The sequence below is a fragment of the Salarias fasciatus genome, chromosome 4, assembly GCF_902148845.1.
Source record: "Salarias fasciatus chromosome 4, fSalaFa1.1, whole genome shotgun sequence".
NCBI classification, from domain to species: domain Eukaryota; kingdom Metazoa; phylum Chordata; class Actinopteri; order Blenniiformes; family Blenniidae; genus Salarias; species Salarias fasciatus.
Window position 1 is genome coordinate 17,935,131 of NC_043748.1, and position 22,221 is coordinate 17,957,351.

The window sequence follows — 22,221 nt, forward strand, 5'->3', positions numbered from 1 at the left end:
GGTTTTGTGAATAACATCCAGCGTTCACACAGTGTTCAAACTATCATCAGATCAGGTTTTTTTAATCAAAAAAAGCTTGATTCTACCTCAGGTTGAGGTTTCAGGTAGTGAATTTATCTTTTTACTGAGAACAAATGAACAAATGTAGTGGACATGAATTGAAGCACTTAAATGACGGAAGGGGAGAGACAGAAAACACAAGTGATGCCTTCATTACAGACGGGATGTGGGGGTGCTGCTGCGGCTGGAAACCAAATTTAACAAACATTCTGCTAACTGAACACAATAATTCTGATTATCCTGGCATTCATTTTGATGGGGCGATGATATTTTGAGTCACGTGGAAATGAAAAAGAATAGGAACAAAGGTGAAATGCTACTTGATGTTTTGGTGGGGTCACTCAGGAAGTTAAAAAAACAAACAAACATTTGACTCTTTCCTGAAATGTGAAACCTACCAATAAAAAAAAAAAAAAACCACATGTTTGGAGGCTGTATTTCACCTGCCTTAAGGAAACCCTGGGCCCTTGAACTGCTGTGCTCTGCTGAATAAGAGGATCACGACCACAAGCGAGCTGCACACTGGCCACAGTGAAAACGCAAACCAGACATCAGATCATCTATGAACAGTTAACTTCAGCATCCTTCCAATCACAGCTTCCCTTTTTTAAACCAAAATAAATTACATACTTTTATACTTTAGTGTGTATATAAATTGCAAAGCAGCTCCAAAATGCCCATATATATATGTTCTACAAGATCAAATTAACTTTGTGCAAAGTTCAACTATATATTCATTATTTTGAGTTCAGCCAGACTTAAAGCCACGTTTGCTCGTAACTGGCGTCCTGACTTGCTCGCTCGCCGCTGCCATAACCGGCGGCGCCGGCAGAGGCCGGCCTGGTCCGCGCCGCGCCTAATGCCGTTAATTAAGAGATTACGATCCGCAGCACATCACAGCTGGGCCGGCGCTGCAGGGAGGGACGCGCTGCTTCTCCAGTAATCTGTAATCTGTGTGGGCGCTGTCCTTCCGTCAGTCCCTCCGCCCACGCTTTAAAAATCTCTCCTGCAGCTGTTCCCCTCGCCGCCCCACAATAACAATAACACCGCCGGAGTCACACCATCATGCGTCGAACAAAAACCCAGAACAACATCGACGAAACACACAGCAATATTCAGAACATTTCTAGAAGAACGATTTCCCAACAAACTAGTCTTTAAATGAGTTACACCTTCAAGGTCTTATAACGTTTAAATAAAATAATTATTTGTGATTAAACTCATATATTAAACTGAACCAACCAAACGCTCCGCAGTTCTTCTCAACTATAAATCAGTCTTAACTTTAAGATAGTGTCTTTCATTAAGTGGAGAGCAGGATAATGCTCCGTCTATTTGGCAATGTTCCAGTCAGAGGGTGTTGGCAGGGAGGTGAGGAGGAGGAGGAGGAGTGCAAATTGAGAAGCCGTAAAACAACTCGGAAGAATTAAGGAGGCCATGTGTCTGAGATGAAGATGGCACTTAAGTTTCTGGACCTTATATGTAACATGTTCTTGTTTTTTTTTTTTTTTCTTGCCTCACTGCTTAAAGTGCTGAATTGAGACGCTATATGTAGGCACAGTTGTTTGGAGCGATCCATATTCATGGAGAGGAACACGGACGTCTCATTTCTGTCCGTAATGTCCAATAAGCACAACCGTGACATCGACGGGAGCCAGAGCCCGGCCGGTTAATGAATTCAATGTTCCCGACCTCACCGCTCCCTCGCTTTACGTGTACGACCACACTCCCCCATACCTACCGCAGCAATTTATTTCCCTTTTCCTCATAAAAAATAAAAAACAACATCCCTCACACGACCATGACTGCAGTCCATCTCACGTAGCACTCGTCTTTCATTGGTTTCTACATAAAAAGAAAAAAAAAAAAAAACAATCCGATCCTTCACGCTAAAGATGAAAACAGATCCGATTTGTCTCACACAGCAGCTAAACCGACCCCCGTCAGGCAGCAGGAGTAAAGTGAGGCCCCCGACGGCGCGTCCGGGTCTCAGAACTCGTCGTCGGAGCTGAGCAGGAGGGTCTTTTCATTGTCCCCGCGGGTGCTGAGGTTGCTGTGGCTGCGGGACAGCGGCGGCCCCCCGCCGCGCTCCAGGGTGGACTGCTGGGTGTACTGCTGGTAGGCCGGCGAGAAGTTATGGATGGCGTCCTGGACCATGTCTCCCGGGTTCATGGTCTCCTTCAGGCTGCTGGAGATGCTTTTCATGGGGGCGCAGCGGCCTGGGGAGGGGGGGAGTTTAGAGAGATCATTCGAAGCAGCGAGGAGGGAAGCAGACCAGGAGGGGGGGGAGGATGAAAGGGAAGGAAGAGCGGAAACTGTTTCCAGTCCAGCTGCTGCGTGAAAATTATGAAAGAAAATCAATAAAATGTTGCAAAAGCATAACTGGACAAAAACGAATCAGCGGGATGGAGGAAAGAAAAATCTATTCCCTGAATGAACACATGCGGGTTACATAACAAAGCCACAGGGTGGTGGAGACGACGGGAGAGGTGAGGCAGCTTTTAGCTTTTGAGCAGAGTCACTGGAGAGCTGACAGGCTTCCAACCTGTTGTTTTGATCAAGTCTATTACCATCAAACTCATCTCATATAACACATACAGCATCACTGCTGCTTTATTATATATTCTTATTTATATAATTTATATTTATTATATTTATATTTGTGCAACAACCAAGTGTTTCGTCTCTTCGATATTCAATCATATCGATCCGTTACATGTTTCTAATGTTATTGTATCTCTAAAGCCAATTTTATTACCTTTTCCCTATAGTCTTGTTAGTATGATTTCAAATGAATTCTATCATAACAAAAGGACTTTTCCAAATATAAACTACTGCTTGCCAAACATTCTTAATAAGCATTTCTTAAAAAAGCAGGATTCACAAATGAAGAGAACATGCAGGAAAAGGAGCAAAAGACTAAAAGAAAAATGGAATGTTACCAGATGCCAAATAAACGACACAAAGTAAGTGTAATCTATTAGGAAAAGACACCAAAACACCCAATAACTCAAATAAATTAACAGGGATAATAATATAACTGTTAAGAACTGCAGGTTAAAAAAAAAAATCATAAAATTCCTCATGAGAAAAAAATTAACGGATTTCAAAAAGCTTAAAAAATAAATAAAATAAAATGAATTCAAGCTGAAAAAAAAATGATACCAGTGAAGGGAATGGAGTCCCGGGCACAATAAAAAAAGAAGCCTCTGTGGCAGATACAGGAGAAACACTGTGGAAGTCAGACCTACCGTACTGTCCATAGATAGGAAAGGAGCCTTTGAGAGCAGCACAGAGGGAGGAGAAGGATGAGGAGTACAAGAAAGTCAGGATGAAAACAGAAGAGAACAATTCATTCAGAGCGCTTGAAAAGGTACGGAAGTAAAAAGGGAAGGACAAACAGAAGTAGGATCAGTTTTTAAAAGTCAGTAATGAGAACCTTGCGTGAGCTCACTACTCATTTACACACCGTCATCTGTCGTCGACGCGTCGAGGAGAACGTCGGCTTACCGTACGAGTCCAGCCGCTTGTCCATGTAGACCTTGTAGGTGAAGGCGTGGCGCAGCGCGACGGCAGCGAAGAACATCTCGATGCAGATGATGAAGTTCTGGTAGCCTGCGGCGACCGTGCCTTCGCCCACGGAGAAATCGGCCGAGTTGATCTGCGGGATGGCGCCGCACTTCTCCAGGATGGCCAGCAGCATCCCTGCAGCACGGAGGGGAAACCGGAGCTCAGAGAGGTCTTGCTGTGTAAACGGGGCCCGGATTGTCATAATCTGCCACTTCTCCTCTTTCAGTTCTCACCCTGCCAGAAGGACAGGAAGATGACCGACTTGACCATGAAGAACTTCAGCACGGGGTTGTACGGCACCAGCAGCTCCCGGGTGGCGAAGTAGAAGAGGAAGAGGGCGTAGAGCGACAGGCTGACGGAGATGTTGTAGATGATGGTGACGTACAGGTAGCCGCTCGCCACGCTGAGGGACAGAAGCACACAGCACTGCTTTCTGGGAAATCTGATATGACCTGATTATCATTCAGAACAGCGTGGCCGGGCCGTCGGGTAACTGGAATTAGCATATTTTAATAAGTAGGTACATGAGTACTGTGACATAAGTCAGAACAAAAACAACAGGAAAGCAGCCCGGCTGAAGGAGGCTGTGGAAACGTACTTGAAGTCTCCATCTCTGTATTTCCCGAAGGCCTGGAGGATGACGGTGATCACCGCCATCAGAGGCTTCACCACGCAGAACTGGAGAGTCGCCTGAAGAGGGAATGCCACATATATCAGAAAGCGAAGACGACGGCCATCCGTTACTGGCGTGAGAGCAGGAGAAAGAGACGGGCACCTGTTTGCAAAACCTGAGGAAGCCGATGGAGTAGGTCTTCCCCCACAGACAGCACGTCCCGTACACACAACTGGACCTGCAGCGGAGAGCAGGGTCAGACTTTTAGAACAGCTGGAAAAATATATCAGCCGTTTTTTTATTTCAAAAAAGAGGCAACAGCGAACAAGACTTACTCGATAGGCTTCCCTCGGATTTCAGCCATGATGGCGCTCTCTCCTCCCAGGTATTCATAACACAGACTCAGGAAGTTGTAGATGACAAAGGCTGTGGAGAACCACACACAAAAACAGGTGAATTAAGTCTGCAAGAAAAACAAGAGCCGATAAATTATTTATTATGTTCCCTAATTTTAGTTAAGATCTTACAATGACTGATGTATATTTTTAGAGGATAATAAACGTCACCACTAAAGTATCTGGTTTTAATCAATCTCCAAACTGAGCTGCATTAAAGTAACCATAAAATATGGGAGAACCTTAAAAGCATGTAGATAAGAGTGAAATGAAAGGATGATAAATATGCGGAGCTCTTTCCTCCCAGCACGGCTCTCCTGATAGCAGCTGCGTGTTTTGCTGATTCTGGTTCTGAACCGCTGAGCTCGCCATTTCAAGGCAGAAAGGTGAGTCACGCCTGTGAGCTCTCGTACTAATGACTGGATGAGAGCTGCGAGCGAGGAATCATCTGGAGGGTAATTACGAGTAAGTATAGTTCTGGAGAGCTGAGGGTGGATGTGGAGTGGCGTGATGAGAGAACTGCCATGTAAACAGATAAATATCATCCCGGCCCGACACGTCAGCCACACGGACGGCATTAAAGGTATTAAAGGGAGCTGACTGGGTGTAGCTACACATTAATCCAAGCACAGTGGTGTAGGTTAACACTCTGAAGTCTGAGCAAAAATGTCAGTATTTGAGATCAACATCAGTTTTGGGGACTTTTGTTTGTTAAATAGACTTTATTTATATAAGACATTTTCATAGCTTCAGTGGTCTCAGTGTGATTTTACACGATCTGCAACATTCATCCTTTTACACACACACACACACACACACACACACACACACACACACACACACACACACACACACACACACACACACACACACACACACACAAACCGATGGTGTCGGTTGCCGTGCGAGGTGAATGCACGCCATTCCTCGGGGTTTGGTGTCACTTCAGGATGTGGACAGATGCTCGAACTGTCAATCTTGGGACTGGAACCAGAGACGTTCCATCAGCTCTGAGGCTAATTGGTGACTCTAAAATTGTACCTGTGTGTGTGTGTGTGTGTGTGTGTGTGTGTGTGTGTGTGTATATACACATATATATATATATATATATATATATATATATATATATATATATATATATATATATATATATATATATGTACTCGAAAATGTCTCTTAAATGTCACCAATAGTGTGTGAGTGAAAGGATGAATGTGACACGGTCATATAAAAGTGTGTTGAAAAGTGCAAGATCTGCAGCATATGTGAGTCCATTTAATATTTAAAGTGAAGTGAGTGGCTCAGGGTTTTTAAGCGCATCCGATAAATAAAGCATTCACATCTTTCCTTTAGACACAGCCACAGACGGGTCTCTGTGCGCAAGTATGACCTGATAATGGAGTCCATGTTAAAACACCACTGATCAAAGCAATAGAAAAAGTTTTCTCCCCCCAAAGACATTGTTAGATCAGATTCAGCATACGAGTCAATAACTTGGAGCATTTTGCTGAGACCTAACATGCAATTTAAATAAACCGAACTGGACTCTGCACATATCTCAGTAATTGGTGTCCCTGAGTGTGCAGAATGTTTTTCTTCTGCTGCCCCAGGTGTTCGCAGGCTAATTTAAGAGTAACCCACAGACACCGGCTCCCCACTGCCTCTCGCTTCACTGCTGAAAGTGGCCGAGTTTAAAAGTAAAGCCCGTGATTGTAGCACGCTGAAAACATTTGCCAGAACGCAGTGGGCACAGTGCCGGCTTTGTCAGGGTTGCATAATTAGACACAGTATTTCTTTCATTCTGAAATGCACACACACGGCTTTTAGCACGGACAAGTTCTGACAGATTGCAACAATTTGATCATGTCGACTTGCCTTTGGGAGCAAAATATCCAAGAATATTAAACAAAATCAAAACATCTGCAAGAAATATGTAATTTTGTCTTTATTAGAAAAAAGTGAAAAAAGATACCTGTAAACAATGTCTTTGTAGTTTACTTTTTTAAAAGTAGAAAATAATGACAAGAGACCAGTAGGATCCTTGAAACTGAACAGAAAAATAGATCAAATAAAAGTTTCAAATATTTCTCACTCTCTCCATCAATGAACACACACATATGGCTCTCATGAGGTTTTTTTTTTTTTTTTTTTTTTTTTTTTGCTGAGTTCCAATCTACAAACATGATTCGGACCCTTGTGTGTCTTGTGGAGCATTTGTCTGTGGTTTTCATCAGTAATACCACATTTCACCTTCATGGAACCAAAGAAACTTGTGTGACAGAGAAATCCCCATAACGTGTTGGGATTAAGCACACATAATTTTCTTTTTGTAATTCGCTGTTACCCAGAGTTCCAGGCTGGTACACTAACTTATGATTTCTCAAGTTAACAAGTGAGATGAATTCTTTAGGATCTGCTCGGTTTCACACGGTTGCTAGGAAACAGGTTCCCCCTCCCCTGCAATCCCAACAGGCCGTGGAGATGTGAGAACAAAGATGGCAACCTTTGTAAATGAAGACACCGCAAAAGGCCATCTGCCATCGGGGCCATTACGGCCAATAAATTCTCACACCCTTCTATCTCCCGGGGTTCAGCAGCACGCTCACTGTGGCACGTAACTGTCGGCGTGGCGGTGACGCTGGCCTGCGGTGTGCATGCTGGGTATGGCAGCTGCGGTAGAGAGAGGACCGCTCACCTTCGTAACAGTCCCGCACTGTGTCGAAGTAGACGTAATACTCCTCGTTGGTGAAGAAGAGAAGGCTGAGCCACGAGTCGAAGGCATAGATGGGGACGATGAAGAGGATCCGGACTATGTGCCTCTGCTCGTTTGGAGAGCTGTAGTAGCGGAGATGCATGTAGATCTGGAAAACAAGAAACAAAGAGTGGAGACAAACCTTGTAGAATCAATAAAGTGATATATTCAGACACACAGGACCTGCCTCGGGCAGCACTCTCACATCTAATGGATCCAGATTATTTCCAATAAGTCAGCTAATTTAACTAGTGAACTGTGTATAACTTAAGCCTCACAAACAAACATTTATTTCTGGGCATTGTATCAAATTATCTGGACTCTGTCTTTGTAACACTGATACTTGTAAGTAATAAAAAAGATATGGACATAACGCCAGCAGAACAATGAGAAATGAAGGTTATAAAGTGCATGTACACGTCAGAGCACCTTGCTTATAACACGTGGTTTGAGACATGAAAGCAAAGTTCATCCAGAACATCATCAGACGCTTGCATGCACACACAACTTACACAATATCGAATGCATGAGTAATTTTCAAATATCTGAAAAAGGAACACCTGTTTGTCAGAGAGAACGTGATACTGATGTGCAGCAGATTTCCGACAGTTGAACTGCAGTTCACAATATGTTGCACAAACAAAGGTGGCTCAGACTAATTGCGGCCTCATGCTCAGGGCCAGTGTTCAGCCAGGAACTGCTGGATCCTGGAGTGCTGCATGCGTGCAGGGCGTGTTTGGAGGATGGCTTGTTTTCGGTAACTGATACTGGGCTTTTAGCACTCCTATTCAGAGCGGCAGGGCGGGCCTTTGTCATGCACACCTCTGTCAGCGCCGTCTAGCTCCTCTCCACTGACACAATATCCCTCCGCCGGACACCTTTACTGGCCTGCGAGCAGACGGAGAACTCACAGGTATTGTTGCTACGTGACCCCTGTCTGCGGATACGTGCACCTCCTGCTCTCAAACGGTGTCGGGCTGGAGCCGGGAGCACCTGTTGCCAGAGTGACAGCGGGCTTTTCTTCCAGCGCAGGCTGCGAAGAGCATCGGTAAACAACTGGAGGCCAATCATTCGTCTCTGTCTCCACAGACAAAAGCTGTCCCCTCACAGAAAGGGATCGCTTTAGTGAATACTTCAGTGTAACGTGAGCGCTCGCCAAACCAAAAAACAAACAAGTCAAGCGACACTCAGACAGAGCATAGCACCCAGGGCAACATCAGAAAAAGCATGTTCATTCTCTGCTTACTTTAAAAATTAGTACTAAAATCAAAATTAAAGATTATTTGCTTAAAAATAACAAAATCACAGCAAAAAGCAATGCAAGCTTTGCAAAAACTTAAACTTTGAAACATGTAACACACGTGGCCATCTGCAGTGATGTGAGGCGTGTTGTGGCATCGCAACAAGTCGATGATGTTGTCCTACGCTGAGCGTATTCCAGAGCGTCCAATCAGCCTCGGTCAATCAAACTGGGCATGTGAGCGCTCCCTGATGGCCTTGATGTTTGAGCACTTATCAATAACTCCCAGTTCACATTCTGCCAGGCACATTTACTGCGTGTCACTCTTGATCTCTGCCTCCCCGCATTGCATAACGTCGCTCTTTTATCAGCTAGTAAATCAATGCATGGAAATTTAAACCTGAAGCCATCCGTTCAGTCATTCGCTGTTGACCAGGTAAAAATCCACCGACTCAGCCGCTGCTTACCTGATGACACGTGATGAGAAGAGCCGTCCACACAAAAAACCCTGATATGGTTTGGGCCGTGGAGGTCATGAGAAAGATCGGCTCTTCGGGCGTGACCACGGGCGTTTCTGGCACCCAGGAAGTGTTGGATCCTTGAGGGGCCACGGTGACTGGAGGGCCAGGGGGAAGGCCATTAGGAGAGGCATTCCCCAAACTCTCTGACAGGCGTTTGTGTCGCCACAAAAGATGATTCATCTGTTTGCAAACAAAAAAGTAGGTGTGAGGACTTTGTTTATCGTATTACAAATGAATGTGACTCTAGATAATCACATGAACCAACTGTAACGTACAGAACAACATCTGACTCCAGGTTTTAAAGCCTAAATATAACACTATAATGTGTAAAAGCATTCGACAGGCCTAAGACTTAAATCTGAAGCCAAAATCCACCAATGCTGGAGTGAGAAAAAAGAAAAAGATCCAGAGCAAAGCAAAGTAGGACACTGCACGGATCGAGAGTGCAAAAGTGATTGTGTGAACTGACAGATGAAGAGAGATCAAAACAGAGGGAGTGAAAAGAGGAGGCATAAGGTAGGTGGGTGAGGAGGGGCTTTTATGTAGGGTAAAAAAAACACACACACACACTAAGACATGAGGCAGCAGAGGGGGTGGAAGGATGGGGGAGGCTGAAAATCCCTAAAACACAGTGTGTGACAGCGATGAGCTGCGATCTGCTGACCCAGATTTTCCTTCTTTCTCCTGTGTGTTGCGCTCAGGGCAGGAAGATGGGAAGTGTCGCTGCAGACAGCGGGGCACACAAACACGCCTCTTTTTTGTGGGGATACATGCTTCTACAAATCAGCACCGAGGTGAGGGATGAATGCAAGTCTGGCTGTGGCCTCGGGTGTATGCTGCAATAACGGTGGATATTTTACATGTTTTAAATAATTGAGAATTGTGCATGAGCGTCATGTATTCGCTCCTCAATTTTATGAAAAAAAATGTAACAATCTGCAAACCATATTAATGTGATGAGAAAAATAAAATGCCAGAATAGTTTGGTACATTAAAAAAAGACTAAAGCAACAAATAGGAGCTCCCAGCATCCCAATCACCCAGACAGGTTCCTGTGTGCGCCACCACCCTCACCATCGGATCACATCTCTCACTACCTGCCATCGCTCCAGCTACGTCAGTGTCTTGGTGTGGATTCCAGGAAGGCAATAATCTAATCATTCACAGTGAAAACTAATTTCACAATGACTTTCAAACCCCCCCTGTGCATCGGCTAAATATAGGCTGGCGCACAGTGTGGCCATGAATGACTCACTCCACTTGCCAAAGCCTCAATCAGCTTGTGGCGATGCTGCAACTGGAAGCATACACAGTCCTGAACATTTTGGAAAATTTGTTGTACCGGTATTATTTCCAGGAAAACATTTGGAACAAGACTGGGAATCAAGCGTCTATGTAGCCACACTGTTTTGTTGAAGATAAATACAAAAATACAGCACTAGAATGTGCCCAATTAAAAAGCAGAATGCCACTGTACACTGATTTAACTATGCAACTCAATGAAAGCATCACTGGAAATAAAATTATTACACTGCTATTGACTTAATGGGCACTTTATTAGACACACTTGGCTCCAAATGAATGAGAACCACTGGAACAGATGTGCAACAGATTTGGTGATGTAGTTTACTGAGTGTTACAAACACATTTCAATAAGATGCAGTCCAGCTCAACACTACTGCAAAATACATTCTCAGAAAATACCATGAAGTTCAATTAAAACCTCTCTGATGGTCACAAGTAAGAATTCATGTCTATGTGATGGCACAAACATGCAGAACAACTGATAAAATGGTTGGAGCATGCATTCACAGTCTCACTTATATTTACCATACAAACCAAATGACAAATGATGAGATCTGGTGCTTTCAGTTGATTATTATGTGTATTATTTCCATGTATAATATGGAAAATGAATAGACAATTAACAATGATCTACACATCACTGAGGGTGTAACCTACTTGGAGCCACAATAACAGCTCAGTGGTTCCCAGCGGGCCACAAACAAGACAGAAAACTCAACAATCCTGCTGGCTGCACCCCTGGGTGCGCTTCAAAACATGCATTGTGCTTTGACCTCAATCGCATCAGCAGTCTTTGTGACAGTCAATAAGTCTTCGGGCTACAGAACCTCCCTGAAAGATACTGTAAAACAGCAGTTCACTGACTGACAATGAATGCTATTTAGCTTTGACCATAAAGTCATAATAACCGAGCTTAAGTCGAGGTGAAATGAAATCCCACAATGAGAGCATCTTTACGTTTATGGCCAAAGACTGAGATCTGATGGAAATAACTGATTACTGTTGACAAAACAAAGCGCAATAAGCTGAAAGGGGAAAGATGGAAGCTGCTGTTTGGTTTTCCTGCCTCCATCCTGCCTCTTTGCTTACCTTTGCTGCAGTTGTTTGAGCTGCGCTGTTTCCGATTCAGGCGTCAGTTTAGCTCATCATCGCAGACCGATCGCGCACCTTCCCGGGGATGAAAAGTTATTCGACCGAGCGGTAACAATCAAACCACAACCAGCCGCGTTTGCGATCACCGCAGACGGGGGTCTGGACGCCCTGAAACCGGCCTCTCCGTCCCCGGAGTGCCTCGGCAGTGGAGCTCCGTTAACTGCGGCTCCTCGCTGCTGCTAGCCAGTAGCCACCGTTAGCTAGGCGGTCCTAGCCGAACGCAACTTGGGTCGCTCGCGTGAAGTGTAAACAAAAGAAACGGAAGTGGCTCTCAAGGAAGCAAAGTCTGTTTTACGAACGTGAACTCCTCGTGGGGGAAGAGGCGAAACCTTCCCATTTCTCGCCTCGACGTGGCGGACTTCACACCGTTATTTCTCCCACATCAGCAGCAGCTCCTCTCCGTATCCACAGCAGCAGCCGCAGCCGCTAGCAACGACTTCCTCACTCTGCGCAAGCGCACGCCCTACCTCACATCTCTGATGTAAACCAACAACACGCAGCACGAGAAAAAAAAAAAAAACACCACACACTCACGCTCAACATTTGTGAGCAACGTTATTCATTTTTATTTACTTCATAAAATATACACAAATACTGTAAATAAAGTGTGTTAAAGAACTGTACATGGTATCAGTACACAATACATAAAGTGAGATTCCGCCATTGCCTCCATCGCCTCCTTATGCCGTCCCCAACCCGACGGTTCCAATGCCACTGGGTCATGGCGGCCTGTACAAAGGTAATTACACACAATACACTGCTATTTACACATCCCTGCAAATTGCATCAGTTATGCTCTCTTCTGGATGACATCATAAAAAGGTTTGCTGGAGGTTAAAATCCAAAAGAGGTGACATCAAATTATCCGCACATCATTTTTTTTTGCAGAAGGAAAAAAATTGAAAGCCCTCTTTGCTGTGGGATATGGTCTGACGGCCTTCTGAAAAACAAGTGCAGGCTAACAGGAAATGAGTAGTTTCAATAAGTTAAAGTTGATGGAATGAGTAAAAACAGAATAAAACAGAGGCAAGACATGAAGCTAACCGACATAAATTAAGAGGAAACTGTGGAAATAAGCACAAAATGACTAGTTTTCTGAGCAGGGATTTTTTTCTGACACTCTTTCACATACACACAAGAATGCTGTCTGACCCAGCTGGCACAGCAACAGATAGCCCAACCCGCAATTTAGTACTTTAAATACCCCCAAAGTTCTCAACCGTTTCCCTATTTTTGTCATTAGTATGCACTCTTCTACTTTACACCTTAAAACAAATGACCACGTTTTGGCTTTACATTGAAATTAAAAAATATTTACAGTGGAGTAAACATTAAAAAAAAAAAAAAAAAAAAAAAATCTGAATCCCCATCCCCTCCCTCAAATATCATCCCTAGTAGATCATGCCCACTCTCTAATTCTCCCCAATAACAAAAAGAATTAAAAAAAAAAAGTTACATTAAGAACTATTAAAAAACGTAGCCACTATTCATTAGCCAGAACGGGCAGCTATGGTCTCCGATCAGATACTGGTACGCCGAGTTTCCTGAGGGGCTTACCTCAAGATTTAGGAGTGTGTGGTTGCAATATCTAGAGTCGCACTTGACCTTACCCACTAACGTCTTAAAAAAAACAAAAACAAACAAACACAGAAGAGCCAGAGTAAGGGGTGGTGAACATTTTGATGGCTACGCTTTGAGGAATAGCAAATCATCACAAGAAATGGGTGAAGTTGAAACAACTGCTACTTCACCAGAAACATCACAACAGCTAAAAACGTCACTTACTTTTCCTTTTCAAAGCTACCGTTCTTTTTGTCAACTATCCGCTCACCTACATGCTCCAATAACTTTATCTTTTAGCTGGCTTTCAAAAATTAAAATAAAATAAAATTAAAAAAAAAGAAGCAAGTACACTCCAATTTAGAGACGTCTTCATTTACAAATGAACAGATGCCATTAAAAAAGTTGTTTTTGGTGTTGTTAAAATGAGGAAAAAATAAAATAAAAATAAGCATTTATCAACTCTGAAGTGGAACAAGCATTTTTTTTTTTTTTTTTGCTTCTTGGATGGCAACAATTTTTCACATTATCGTCAAGAGACTGCTTGTCGGAACAGGAGGGTGAAGGTTCCACGTCGTCGTTTCGGTTTTCTGTACTGTGGTGGAGGTGATCGGCGGCTCGGCCAAGTGGGTTCACGGAAAGATTAAAAAAAAAAAAAAAAGCACATTTGACACCTTCATGTAGTTTTCAGGATCTCTGAAAAGATTTAGTGTCCATTTCCACTGATCCTCGAGCGATCGTATTTTCACAAAAAACAAAAAAAAAAACAAAAAACAAAAAGGAAACAACCAATGGAAATAAAACCGTAGCGACGAATACAACTTGCAGCCCTGCAGCAACAGACAGACAGACAGTCGTTAGTGGAGTTGTGCGCTGGTGGTCACGCGTGCACGTGGTCAAATGTCGAAGCTGGACCTCACCTGTTGGTTTCATGTGCATGCAGAGCCAAAGATTTCTACTTCCCCATGTGCTCGAACGGCACGCTGACCTGCAAACAACACAAAGGCATATTATTAAAGCATGATAAAACCCGAATTCCTCCACTTGGTCTGGAAACTGGCATGACTTGGTGCGTGGCTGATACGATGAGGGACACTTCAGGGTTTTAGGTTCCAATTTTCAGCCTGGGTTTCTGAAGCAACAAAATTCTCCATGAGTAGGTTTCTGACCTGTGATGTAGAAATTCTTGACTGGTCGTGGCGGGCTGTGAGGTCTGAGGACGATACGTTGGCGGGAGCCCCGCGGTGAAGCCGCATGCTCACCTTCCTCTCCCGCTCGGCGCGAGAAATGGCGCGTGGCGACGTGTTACCTGCAAAGGAAATGTTAGCCGACAATCACACGCGATGTAGACGTTCCAGGGGGAAAAAAAAATAAATAAATAAAATCCAGTTTGAGATTGGAGCCGTTTGAAGCTGAAAACTCACCAGACTGCTGGACCCGTGAGGCGGGGTTGGAGATGGCTTGTTCCGGCCCGTTCCTGACTCTGTTGGGAGCCCCCGGGTTGGGGCCCGGAGGGAGGCCCCGTGATGCGGACCCCCGGGGGGCTCCTCCGATCCGCTCATCCCTCTCCTCTCCCGCCCTTCTCTCCCGATCTCCATCCTCAGCCGTCCGACTGGCTCCCTGAAGGAGGAGAGACGGGAAAAAAACATTTCCTCACAAGCTGCAGAGCAGGTTTATTCTCAGTTAGCCACAGAAAATGAACATTAGCGTCAGGCAGAAACAAATGAGATAAACCTACAAATTTGAGCATGTTCCAGTCGAAGACGTAGTCATAGGAGAAACCCTGCCGGTGGAAGAGATTTCTGAAGAGCTGTCGTAGGTAGGAGTAGTCCGGCTTGTCATCAAAACGGAGTGAACGGCAAAAATTCAGGTATGTGGAGAACTCCGCTGCAGGTCAACAAAAATTCATCGGCTTAATAAAAAGGCAAATATTGATCAGCGTTATTATATAAACATGCACTTCAACTGCTGTAAAACTGACTTCAATCTAATTAGATCACATGGCAAAGTCACGACTGAGCACGGGGCATCCGGGGAGAAGAAAGACGGCCAGTAAAAACAAAGTCACTCACAAGGGTATCCTTTGCAAAGAACCTCGATGGGCGTGGACATTTTCTTCTCGCTGATTCGCTCATACTTCTGCCTCTTGGTCGCAGCTTTGAGTCCTTGCCAGGGGAGGGAGCCCAGGTTGAAGTACATGAGGACATAACCGAGGGACTCCAGGTCATCGCGTCTGGACTGCTCTGTGGACAGAAGGCGCACAAAGGTGAGAAAACTGTGCCGCGTTTGGGGAAGAGTTACAAAACAATATTCAGTTACTCTGGCTCAATTCACAGCTTTGATATTTGAAACGAGAGAGAGAGGGGAAAAAAAAAAAACACATTGCCAGACATTGAAATAACGTCAGTTGAACAAAAAAACACTTCAAAGTCTTGAATTTGAGCTCAACCAAAATTACCTAATGAAATTTAATGAACAGTATTCTTCCACAAGTTACCACTGATGGCATTTCCAAATCAGGGATTTGTGGTTTAACCTTCAATACAGCAAAAATGTGAACTTCGTTCCTCAAATGTTTGTCCCATTATATCAGCTCTCCAGCGGATGAGCAAAACAAAGCTTATGTAACTTGACAATGTAGCAAATGTGCGTTTTAATAAAGGAGTTGAAACCAATAAAAATGCTCTGCACAATGTCACGGGGAGCAATATGTTGAGTAGGCAATACCACAAGAATGTAATTTCCCATCCAAGGCATTTCTTCCTTTTTCTGCTCTCTCGTGATCTCTGTTCCTTCCATATATTGCATCAAATGGCGTGGTAAAAAACAAAGGAGCGACAGCAAGAGTCAAGTAGTTGCAGAGAGATTTCGTTCCAAACAGGAGCAGCTGATAAACGCCAGCAGAAGCCGGGCACCAGCCACGGCCAAGGAGACGGATAAGGCTGATCCAAATAGATTTACACTCCACACCGATGACAAGGGAAAGGACTACAGTGTTTCACACGTCCGGTCTGAAGGCTGAGCGTCATGCGGAGCGGCTCTGATGAATCACGTTCAGCAGTGTTTGGAAGCAGCTGTCAGCGTGGAGCAAGGCTGTGACCCCGTGACCCTGGTGGGGAATTTCTTTTTTTTTTTTAAGCCGCGCAGCCATGGCTGTCCATCATTAGGATCAGTGTGATGTGGACACTCAATCCCATCACTCCAGGCCAAACAAATAAAACAAAACTGCTCAACTGGGCCACACAATGAGGAAGTGAACTATCATTTGCACCAAAAACAACTTGAAAATTACAATTTCATTCATTATATTTGATGACCAGATTTGCACAAAAAGTCATCAAACAGTGTAAAAAAACCAAGCTTCAGTGTGCGCTCACCAATTCCCAGATGCGTGTTGATGGAGGCGTAGCGCGCCGTGCCGGTCAGGTTCTTGTTCTCCCTGTACGGGATGTGCTGGTGTGTGCGGGCGTCGCGGTACTTCTTGGCCAGGCCGAAGTCGATGATGTACACCAGGTTGCCCTTCTTGCCGAGGCCCATTAGGAAGTTGTCGGGCTTCACGTCTCGATGGATGAAATTCTTGGAGTGGATGTATTCGATGCGGCTGATCTGCAGAGGACGAGCGAGAGGGCGCCAACTGTCAGCTCCTACGCCACAATATGAAGTGTGTCGTTACACCGTCGAGTGCTGCGCATAGTGCGACCTTGTGGACACATATTCGTGTCACCCGATCAGCTTCCTGCCGTAGTTTTCCAGGCTTCAGTCACTCGCATTAGGCGCATCAATGACACGAGCAAATAACGTCAGACAAAAAAAAATATGAGGACAGAGCGAGCACGGGAAGGTGATGATCTGGAGCTAAAAGAGTTTCACACCCGTACAGACGACTGACGCAGCAACTTGGCTGCAGCTAGACTAAAAGGTGGCATGAGTTGTGTGTTAGCAAGCTACTCGTGAAATATCTAGGCCAGCACGGTCGAAGAGGCCGGCGTTACAAAGTACACTGGATGTACAAGTGTAGCAGAGAACAAAACATCTATAATCCTAAAGAAGCCTGAGGGAAATCACGTTTGAGGGCTAAATATAGAAAGTTGCACCAACACGAGCAAAACAGTCAAGTGGATCATGATCCTGACCTCAGAGGATTAGCATACATCACGACTCCTATGTTTCCTGTGTTATGATCCCATCTAAAGAAATTGAGCATTTCTTTAAAACGGTCTGCTACACACCATCTGGTCCGCCAGGAGCAGGACGGTCTTCAGGCTGAACTTCCGGGAGCAGAAGTTGAACAGGTCCTCCAGACTTGGGCCCAGCAGCTCCATGACCATGACGTTGTAGTCGCCCTCCGCGCCACACCACTTTATTGACGGGATTCCCACTAGCATGGACACACAGACCGGAAATCCACATATTGAAGGCTGAACATCTTGAGCTGGTTGTTGCCAGTGCATCTATAACTGGCATTTACAATCTAACCAATTCTAACGGAAACATTCTGAGGCATCTATGCGATTTCAAGACATTCTCATGTTGCGAGCAAAGTGGCAAAATGGTTTTTCCGTTAAATATTCTTATTATTGCTGTTGCTTAAAATATTTTGCATGCTCTTGCCAGGAACAAGACATTTCAGGGGGGAAAATCTTGACAAGCGTGCCAAAGCATGTCATTTGCTTACCTCCTCCTTGCATCATCTTATAGAACTTGCTCTCAATGTGCAACTGTGGGTGTTTGGTCTTTACACATTCCAGTTTGATGGCTACCTCTTCACCGGTGGCAATGTTGGCACCTGAGGAGAAGCACACCAGAATAACCTCAGTCATAAGAAATGAGGAAAGTGTGCGTGTAGAGAGCCTACGGACAGGAGACTAGAAGGAAAATCCAGGTTATTAGCCATAAATAAATGCTACAGTTTGAAAAGAGAGGCTGTCCTCAAAATTTATGTGGAAAGAACCGGAACAGGACAGACAAATGGAAAGTTGGGTAAGGCATGTAGAAACAGACCAGAAAAAAAAGAAAAAGAAAAAGAAGACAGTTCGTGTTTACTCACCAAGGTAAATGTCTCCGAAGGAACCACTCCCTATCTTTCGCCCAAGCCGATACTTGTTCCCGACTCTCAGCTCCATGGTTGTAATTTGTCACTGCCATCAAACAAACAGAAGTACTGTTAAATTAAGGCAATAACAAGCACCATCATATCAGAAACAATCGGCACGTGCTGGAAGCTGCGTCCACGTCAGGTACTGACAGAGACACTTCTCTGCTGGGGTCATGTTAGACTTTGGTTTTGTCGTTAAGAGCGCCAGGGCAATAACTTGTGAAGCTATAAAGTTATAAAGAGTTCAATAATAGAGAAGCTGCTGCATTATATCCAGAAATGATTAATACAACAAAACTTTGACATTTAGTTATTGCTAAAAATGTAACAACTTCTTTTGATCATTTTTATCATAAGCTACTCTTAACTTATAGGATGCTCACTTGATGTTTTAAATACGATTGATTAGATCTATATTTGCCATAATAAGGCAGCCAGAGGATCTACAAACCACAAAGCCAACCAATTTGAACTAAAACACTTTTCTTTTGTACACTAAACATGACAAAGGTGTTTCTGGAACTATCCCAGAGGGGAGAATGAGGAGAGGTACCCATCCGAGTCAGTCCGCTGCTCACATGATGTGCATCAATCTGAGACAAACTCAACTGACCACGTGTTTGTGGAAACATGCCGCCTGAGCAGGGCTGGCTGATCAGCAAACAGCTGTCTGGTCTCCAGAAACACGAGATTAGATTTGTAGGCTAGCTATGTGCTGGACGGGCGGGGGTTGCTGTGAGATCAGCGGGAGCAGGGAGAGGAAGGGAACGAAATGGGAGGAAAAAAGAAACTGGGGCCACATGCAAACCCTCCACTTGGAAGGCTAGTGAATCAACTGCTGCATGAGTACTAGGACTTGGCACACATGAGGAAATGAGGCGCATTTTTTTGAGCCAGGCTGCACGTGATGCCGGAGCTGGATCATCACTTATTTAGTACTCGCACTACCACGCCACATTGTGCAGCCACTGCAAAAGGCTAAGCTCTCCGCTGCGCTGTACTGGCACTGCCAAGGGAGGCAAGGCATGAGTGGCTGTGGCGGACTGACGGCCTTTATCTATGTCAAGGCCCGCAGACATTTCTGTGCCATGAAGTTCAGAAAACTGCAGGGAACGCATCACCCAGAGTACTTAACAAAGATATTTCCTTCCTGAACACCAATATAGACAAGCTATGTCAACAAAAAGTGCCTTTTATTGCAGCTGTTGATTGCTGCAACACCCTCAAGTAAAACTTCTATTTAGAATCTGAACTATTGACTTCATGTCACATGCCCTACACGTTTCTGCTGCACCACACTTTGAAGAGTGGCCTAAATCCACTTCCCCTATAGAAAAACAAAGTCTCATGACAAGTAAACAATTGCTAAACAAGACGACCTCAGTCTCGTGGACCGGCCAGCTCTGGCAGGCAGTCATCAGCTCTGCAGAACCACCTCTCTTCTTCCACCCAGGATTTTGCTCACTACAATGCAAAACAGTCCAGATATCACTTGGTTCAGATACAAAAGCTGAATCCTAATCTGCTCTAACCCTACATTCAGTGACTGTTGAGCAATTCACGGTCAAGCAAGTTTCATCACACTATCATTTTGAGTGAAAATATCAACTCTAGCAACGGATGAGGACCGCTTGCTATCAAAGATTTGAAGGAAGCACATGAATCTGGGTTAATGAAGGGTCACGGTTCATTACACTAAGAAGGGGTGCCATATGCATCAGGGTACCTGGTTTTGGGAGCAACATTTATCACAAAAAGCTACACCGTGTCATTTATTTAATACTTTGTCCAGGGACTCGGACACATGTTAAACAGCATTATAAAAAAAAAAAAATCTCAAATAATGTATTTTAATCTCATGGTAAAAAAAATAAAAATCTATTACTTGATGTTGAAAAGATTGCCTGTGTGATGTGAGGCCAGAGGAATTAGTCTGTCACACTGCACTGGGAAAACACCATGTGCTATTACCCAAGTAATCGTGTACAGGAGAGTGGATTGGTTAAGATGGTACAGCACACATCTGCTGGTTCGCAGAGTCTTAGTGGGGTTTGTGGAGACAGGATGTCCTGAAGAGGTGCTACACGATCATTTAGATATCAATCTCATGACAGAATTCCAAATGTACACACTTACAGACATGCAGTCAACACACACTTTTGTACAAAGTTGTTCTAGAAAGCAGGAGAGAGAGAAAAAAACGTGTAAGAGCCTGAAAGCCAGCAGATTTCGCAATCAATGGAGAGGGAGCAGGGATAACGTTACGCCTCTCTCACTCACCCAGCTGTCACTACACAAACAACTCGTGTGTTTCTGTCTCCACATCAGATGCAACAATAATGCATCGCCACAACTTGCGAAACAGCAGTTTCATAACGCTGTTCGGTTTATGGCTGCATTTTGACAATAAGTAACTCAGCTGCGATTCCCGTTAGTGACGCAAAAATAGTGGCGATGTTTCAGCCAAATCACCTATCTGTTGTTTGCGTTTAAAATTCAACCATAAGTGCGACTTCCAGGCGGTTTAAAACCTTTAAAAACCCCGCAAGCGTTAACATTAGTGAACTGTTAGCCGCTGTTAGTAAGCTAGTGGAGATACGGAGCGTAAAGACGTGCTACACCAGAAATATTAAGAAATCTAAATAACGTTAAAAATTGAGCACACTATATTACGCCACATTTGATTTTTTTCTTTATTTTTTTTCAGTTATAACCGCACCCATGAATGTAGTGGGCTAGCCTGTGCACAGAGCCATCCCTACTACTCGCCCCCTCCCCCTCTCCCGTAAGCCGTGAATAGGACACTCTGATTCGGCCGAATCAGGCCCGTTTTCCCCCTCGGTTTCTCCGGTTCTCCGACCCGACACTCACCCGATATTGGGTTCGTCTGAGAGCTGAATCGGTGGAGGTTGTGATCCGATGGTTGTCAGTGGGACACGGGCCCGGACAGAGGAGGATGGGAGCGGATTCTGGCGGCTGTCATTCCCCCCAGCTCTGTGCTCGGTCGTCGGCTGCACTGTCTGTTAATAGTCCCTGAGAAGCTCCGGCAGCAGCAGCACGAGCGGCCGCACTCCACTCCCTCTCGTTACTTAACAGCGTGCGTGCTCACGGCGTCACTGACGTCACCGTGTGGATGTGTCAGCGCGAGCGAGCGCTCAGTCCATTAAAAGGGAACGTCACGGGAAAAGTGCTGCTTAAAACCGCTAAACTTCACCATTCATTCATTGTCCCGTGAGTTACTCTCCCTCCCTTTGACTCATTTGAAAGGTTAATAATCATATCTGCACTGCTTATTATCTTCTAAACAACGGTTACTCTTTCAAAAACATGAATAAACAAGGTCCTCTCTCTTATTTTGAATTTCTTTTTTTTTTTTTTGCTCAGGGCGTAATTTCATGTTGAGTGGGTAAAATGATTCCATAATAATCTTTGAATTTCAACTTCAAAGTTTTCTTTGCTGTAGCACAGAATTTGTGTAATGAAATGTCTACATTTTTCCTAAACCAATCAATTACCACTGAAAAATACTATAATCTAAACATGAAGCCAATTTTCACAAAACCTTCTGGGGCACAGCACAGTGAAATGCCTCAAAAACTGTGGCATTGTGCATTTTTCTTTTTTACAAAGTTACTTTGACAGCATGGCTTTGAGGTAATTTGATAGCAATGAGTTAGCTAGCTTTCATGACAGCATCACCGGCATCTCAGCACAGGTCTCAGTGATGTGTCCAACTACTTACATAATTTATATTCAAAAAATCAATTTTTGCCTTTTAATATTTACAGTTTGCTTATTGGTTTGGCAGGTCACATTAGAGCCTCTCATGGGCCTGTTTTGGCCCACAGGCCTTATATTTTTACACCCCTGCACTATGTTTGGTTGTACCCAATTGTTTTTCATGGGAATATTGCTGTTGGATGTCTTGTAAATAATCAATTAAATTTTATTTTTCATG

At 44.3% G+C, this 22,221-nt stretch overlaps 2 protein-coding genes across 4 annotated transcripts; both read right to left on the bottom strand.

The window, feature by feature from the left end:
• Positions 1–1,526: 1,526 nt before the first annotated feature.
• Positions 1,527–12,031, bottom strand: LOC115386485 (transmembrane protein 184B-like). Of its 2 annotated transcripts, XM_030088777.1 has the most exons (10): positions 11,546–12,031; positions 9,098–9,331; positions 7,334–7,499; positions 4,579–4,669; positions 4,406–4,481; positions 4,229–4,320; positions 3,864–4,033; positions 3,571–3,765; positions 3,312–3,338; positions 1,527–2,279 (listed from the first exon to the last, which is right to left on the bottom strand). In XM_030088777.1, exons 2-10 carry the CDS (start codon positions 9,329–9,331, stop codon positions 2,050–2,052), a joined length of 1,281 nt encoding a protein of 426 aa, XP_029944637.1. In that variant the 5' UTR covers positions 11,546–12,031; the 3' UTR covers positions 1,527–2,049. The 2 variants fall into 2 exon arrangements, with proteins under 2 accessions (XP_029944637.1, XP_029944638.1); XM_030088778.1 differs by lacking the exon at positions 3,312–3,338.
• Positions 12,032–12,154: 123 nt separating this feature from the next.
• On the bottom strand, positions 12,155–21,342 carry LOC115386486 (casein kinase I). 2 transcript variants are annotated; one of them, XM_030088781.1, is made up of 11 exons: positions 21,135–21,342; positions 18,216–18,316; positions 17,844–17,954; positions 17,398–17,546; positions 16,546–16,774; positions 15,241–15,411; positions 14,907–15,055; positions 14,593–14,788; positions 14,338–14,477; positions 14,089–14,156; positions 12,155–13,998 (listed from the first exon to the last, which is right to left on the bottom strand). In XM_030088781.1, exons 2-10 carry the CDS (start codon positions 18,289–18,291, stop codon positions 14,124–14,126), a joined length of 1,254 nt encoding a protein of 417 aa, XP_029944641.1. In that variant the 5' UTR covers positions 18,292–18,316; positions 21,135–21,342; the 3' UTR covers positions 12,155–13,998; positions 14,089–14,123. The 2 variants fall into 2 exon arrangements, with proteins under 2 accessions (XP_029944641.1, XP_029944640.1); XM_030088780.1 differs by having other exon boundaries at positions 18,216–18,306; positions 21,135–21,341.
• Between the last annotated feature and the right edge of the window lie 879 nt (positions 21,343–22,221).

Coding starts and splice junctions, on each gene's coding strand:
- LOC115386486 (XM_030088781.1), bottom strand. CDS start 18,291: ATGGAGCTGAGAGTCGGGAACAAGTATCGGCTTGGGCGAAAGATAGGG. Junction 15,056..15,240: donor TCTTTGCAAAGGATACCCTT/GTGAGTGACTTT, acceptor GTTGACCTGCAG/CGGAGTTCTCCACATACCTG. Junction 14,478..14,592: donor CTCACGGGTCCAGCAGTCTG/GTGAGTTTTCAG, acceptor TTTCCTTTGCAG/GTAACACGTCGCCACGCGCC.
- LOC115386485 (XM_030088777.1), bottom strand. CDS start 9,331: ATGAATCATCTTTTGTGGCGACACAAACGCCTGTCAGAGAGTTTGGGG. Junction 4,670..7,333: donor AGTGCGGGACTGTTACGAAG/GTGAGCGGTCCT, acceptor GGTTCTCCACAG/CCTTTGTCATCTACAACTTC. Junction 3,339..3,570: donor CAAGCGGCTGGACTCGTACG/GTAAGCCGACGT, acceptor CTGCTCTCAAAG/GCTCCTTTCCTATCTATGGA.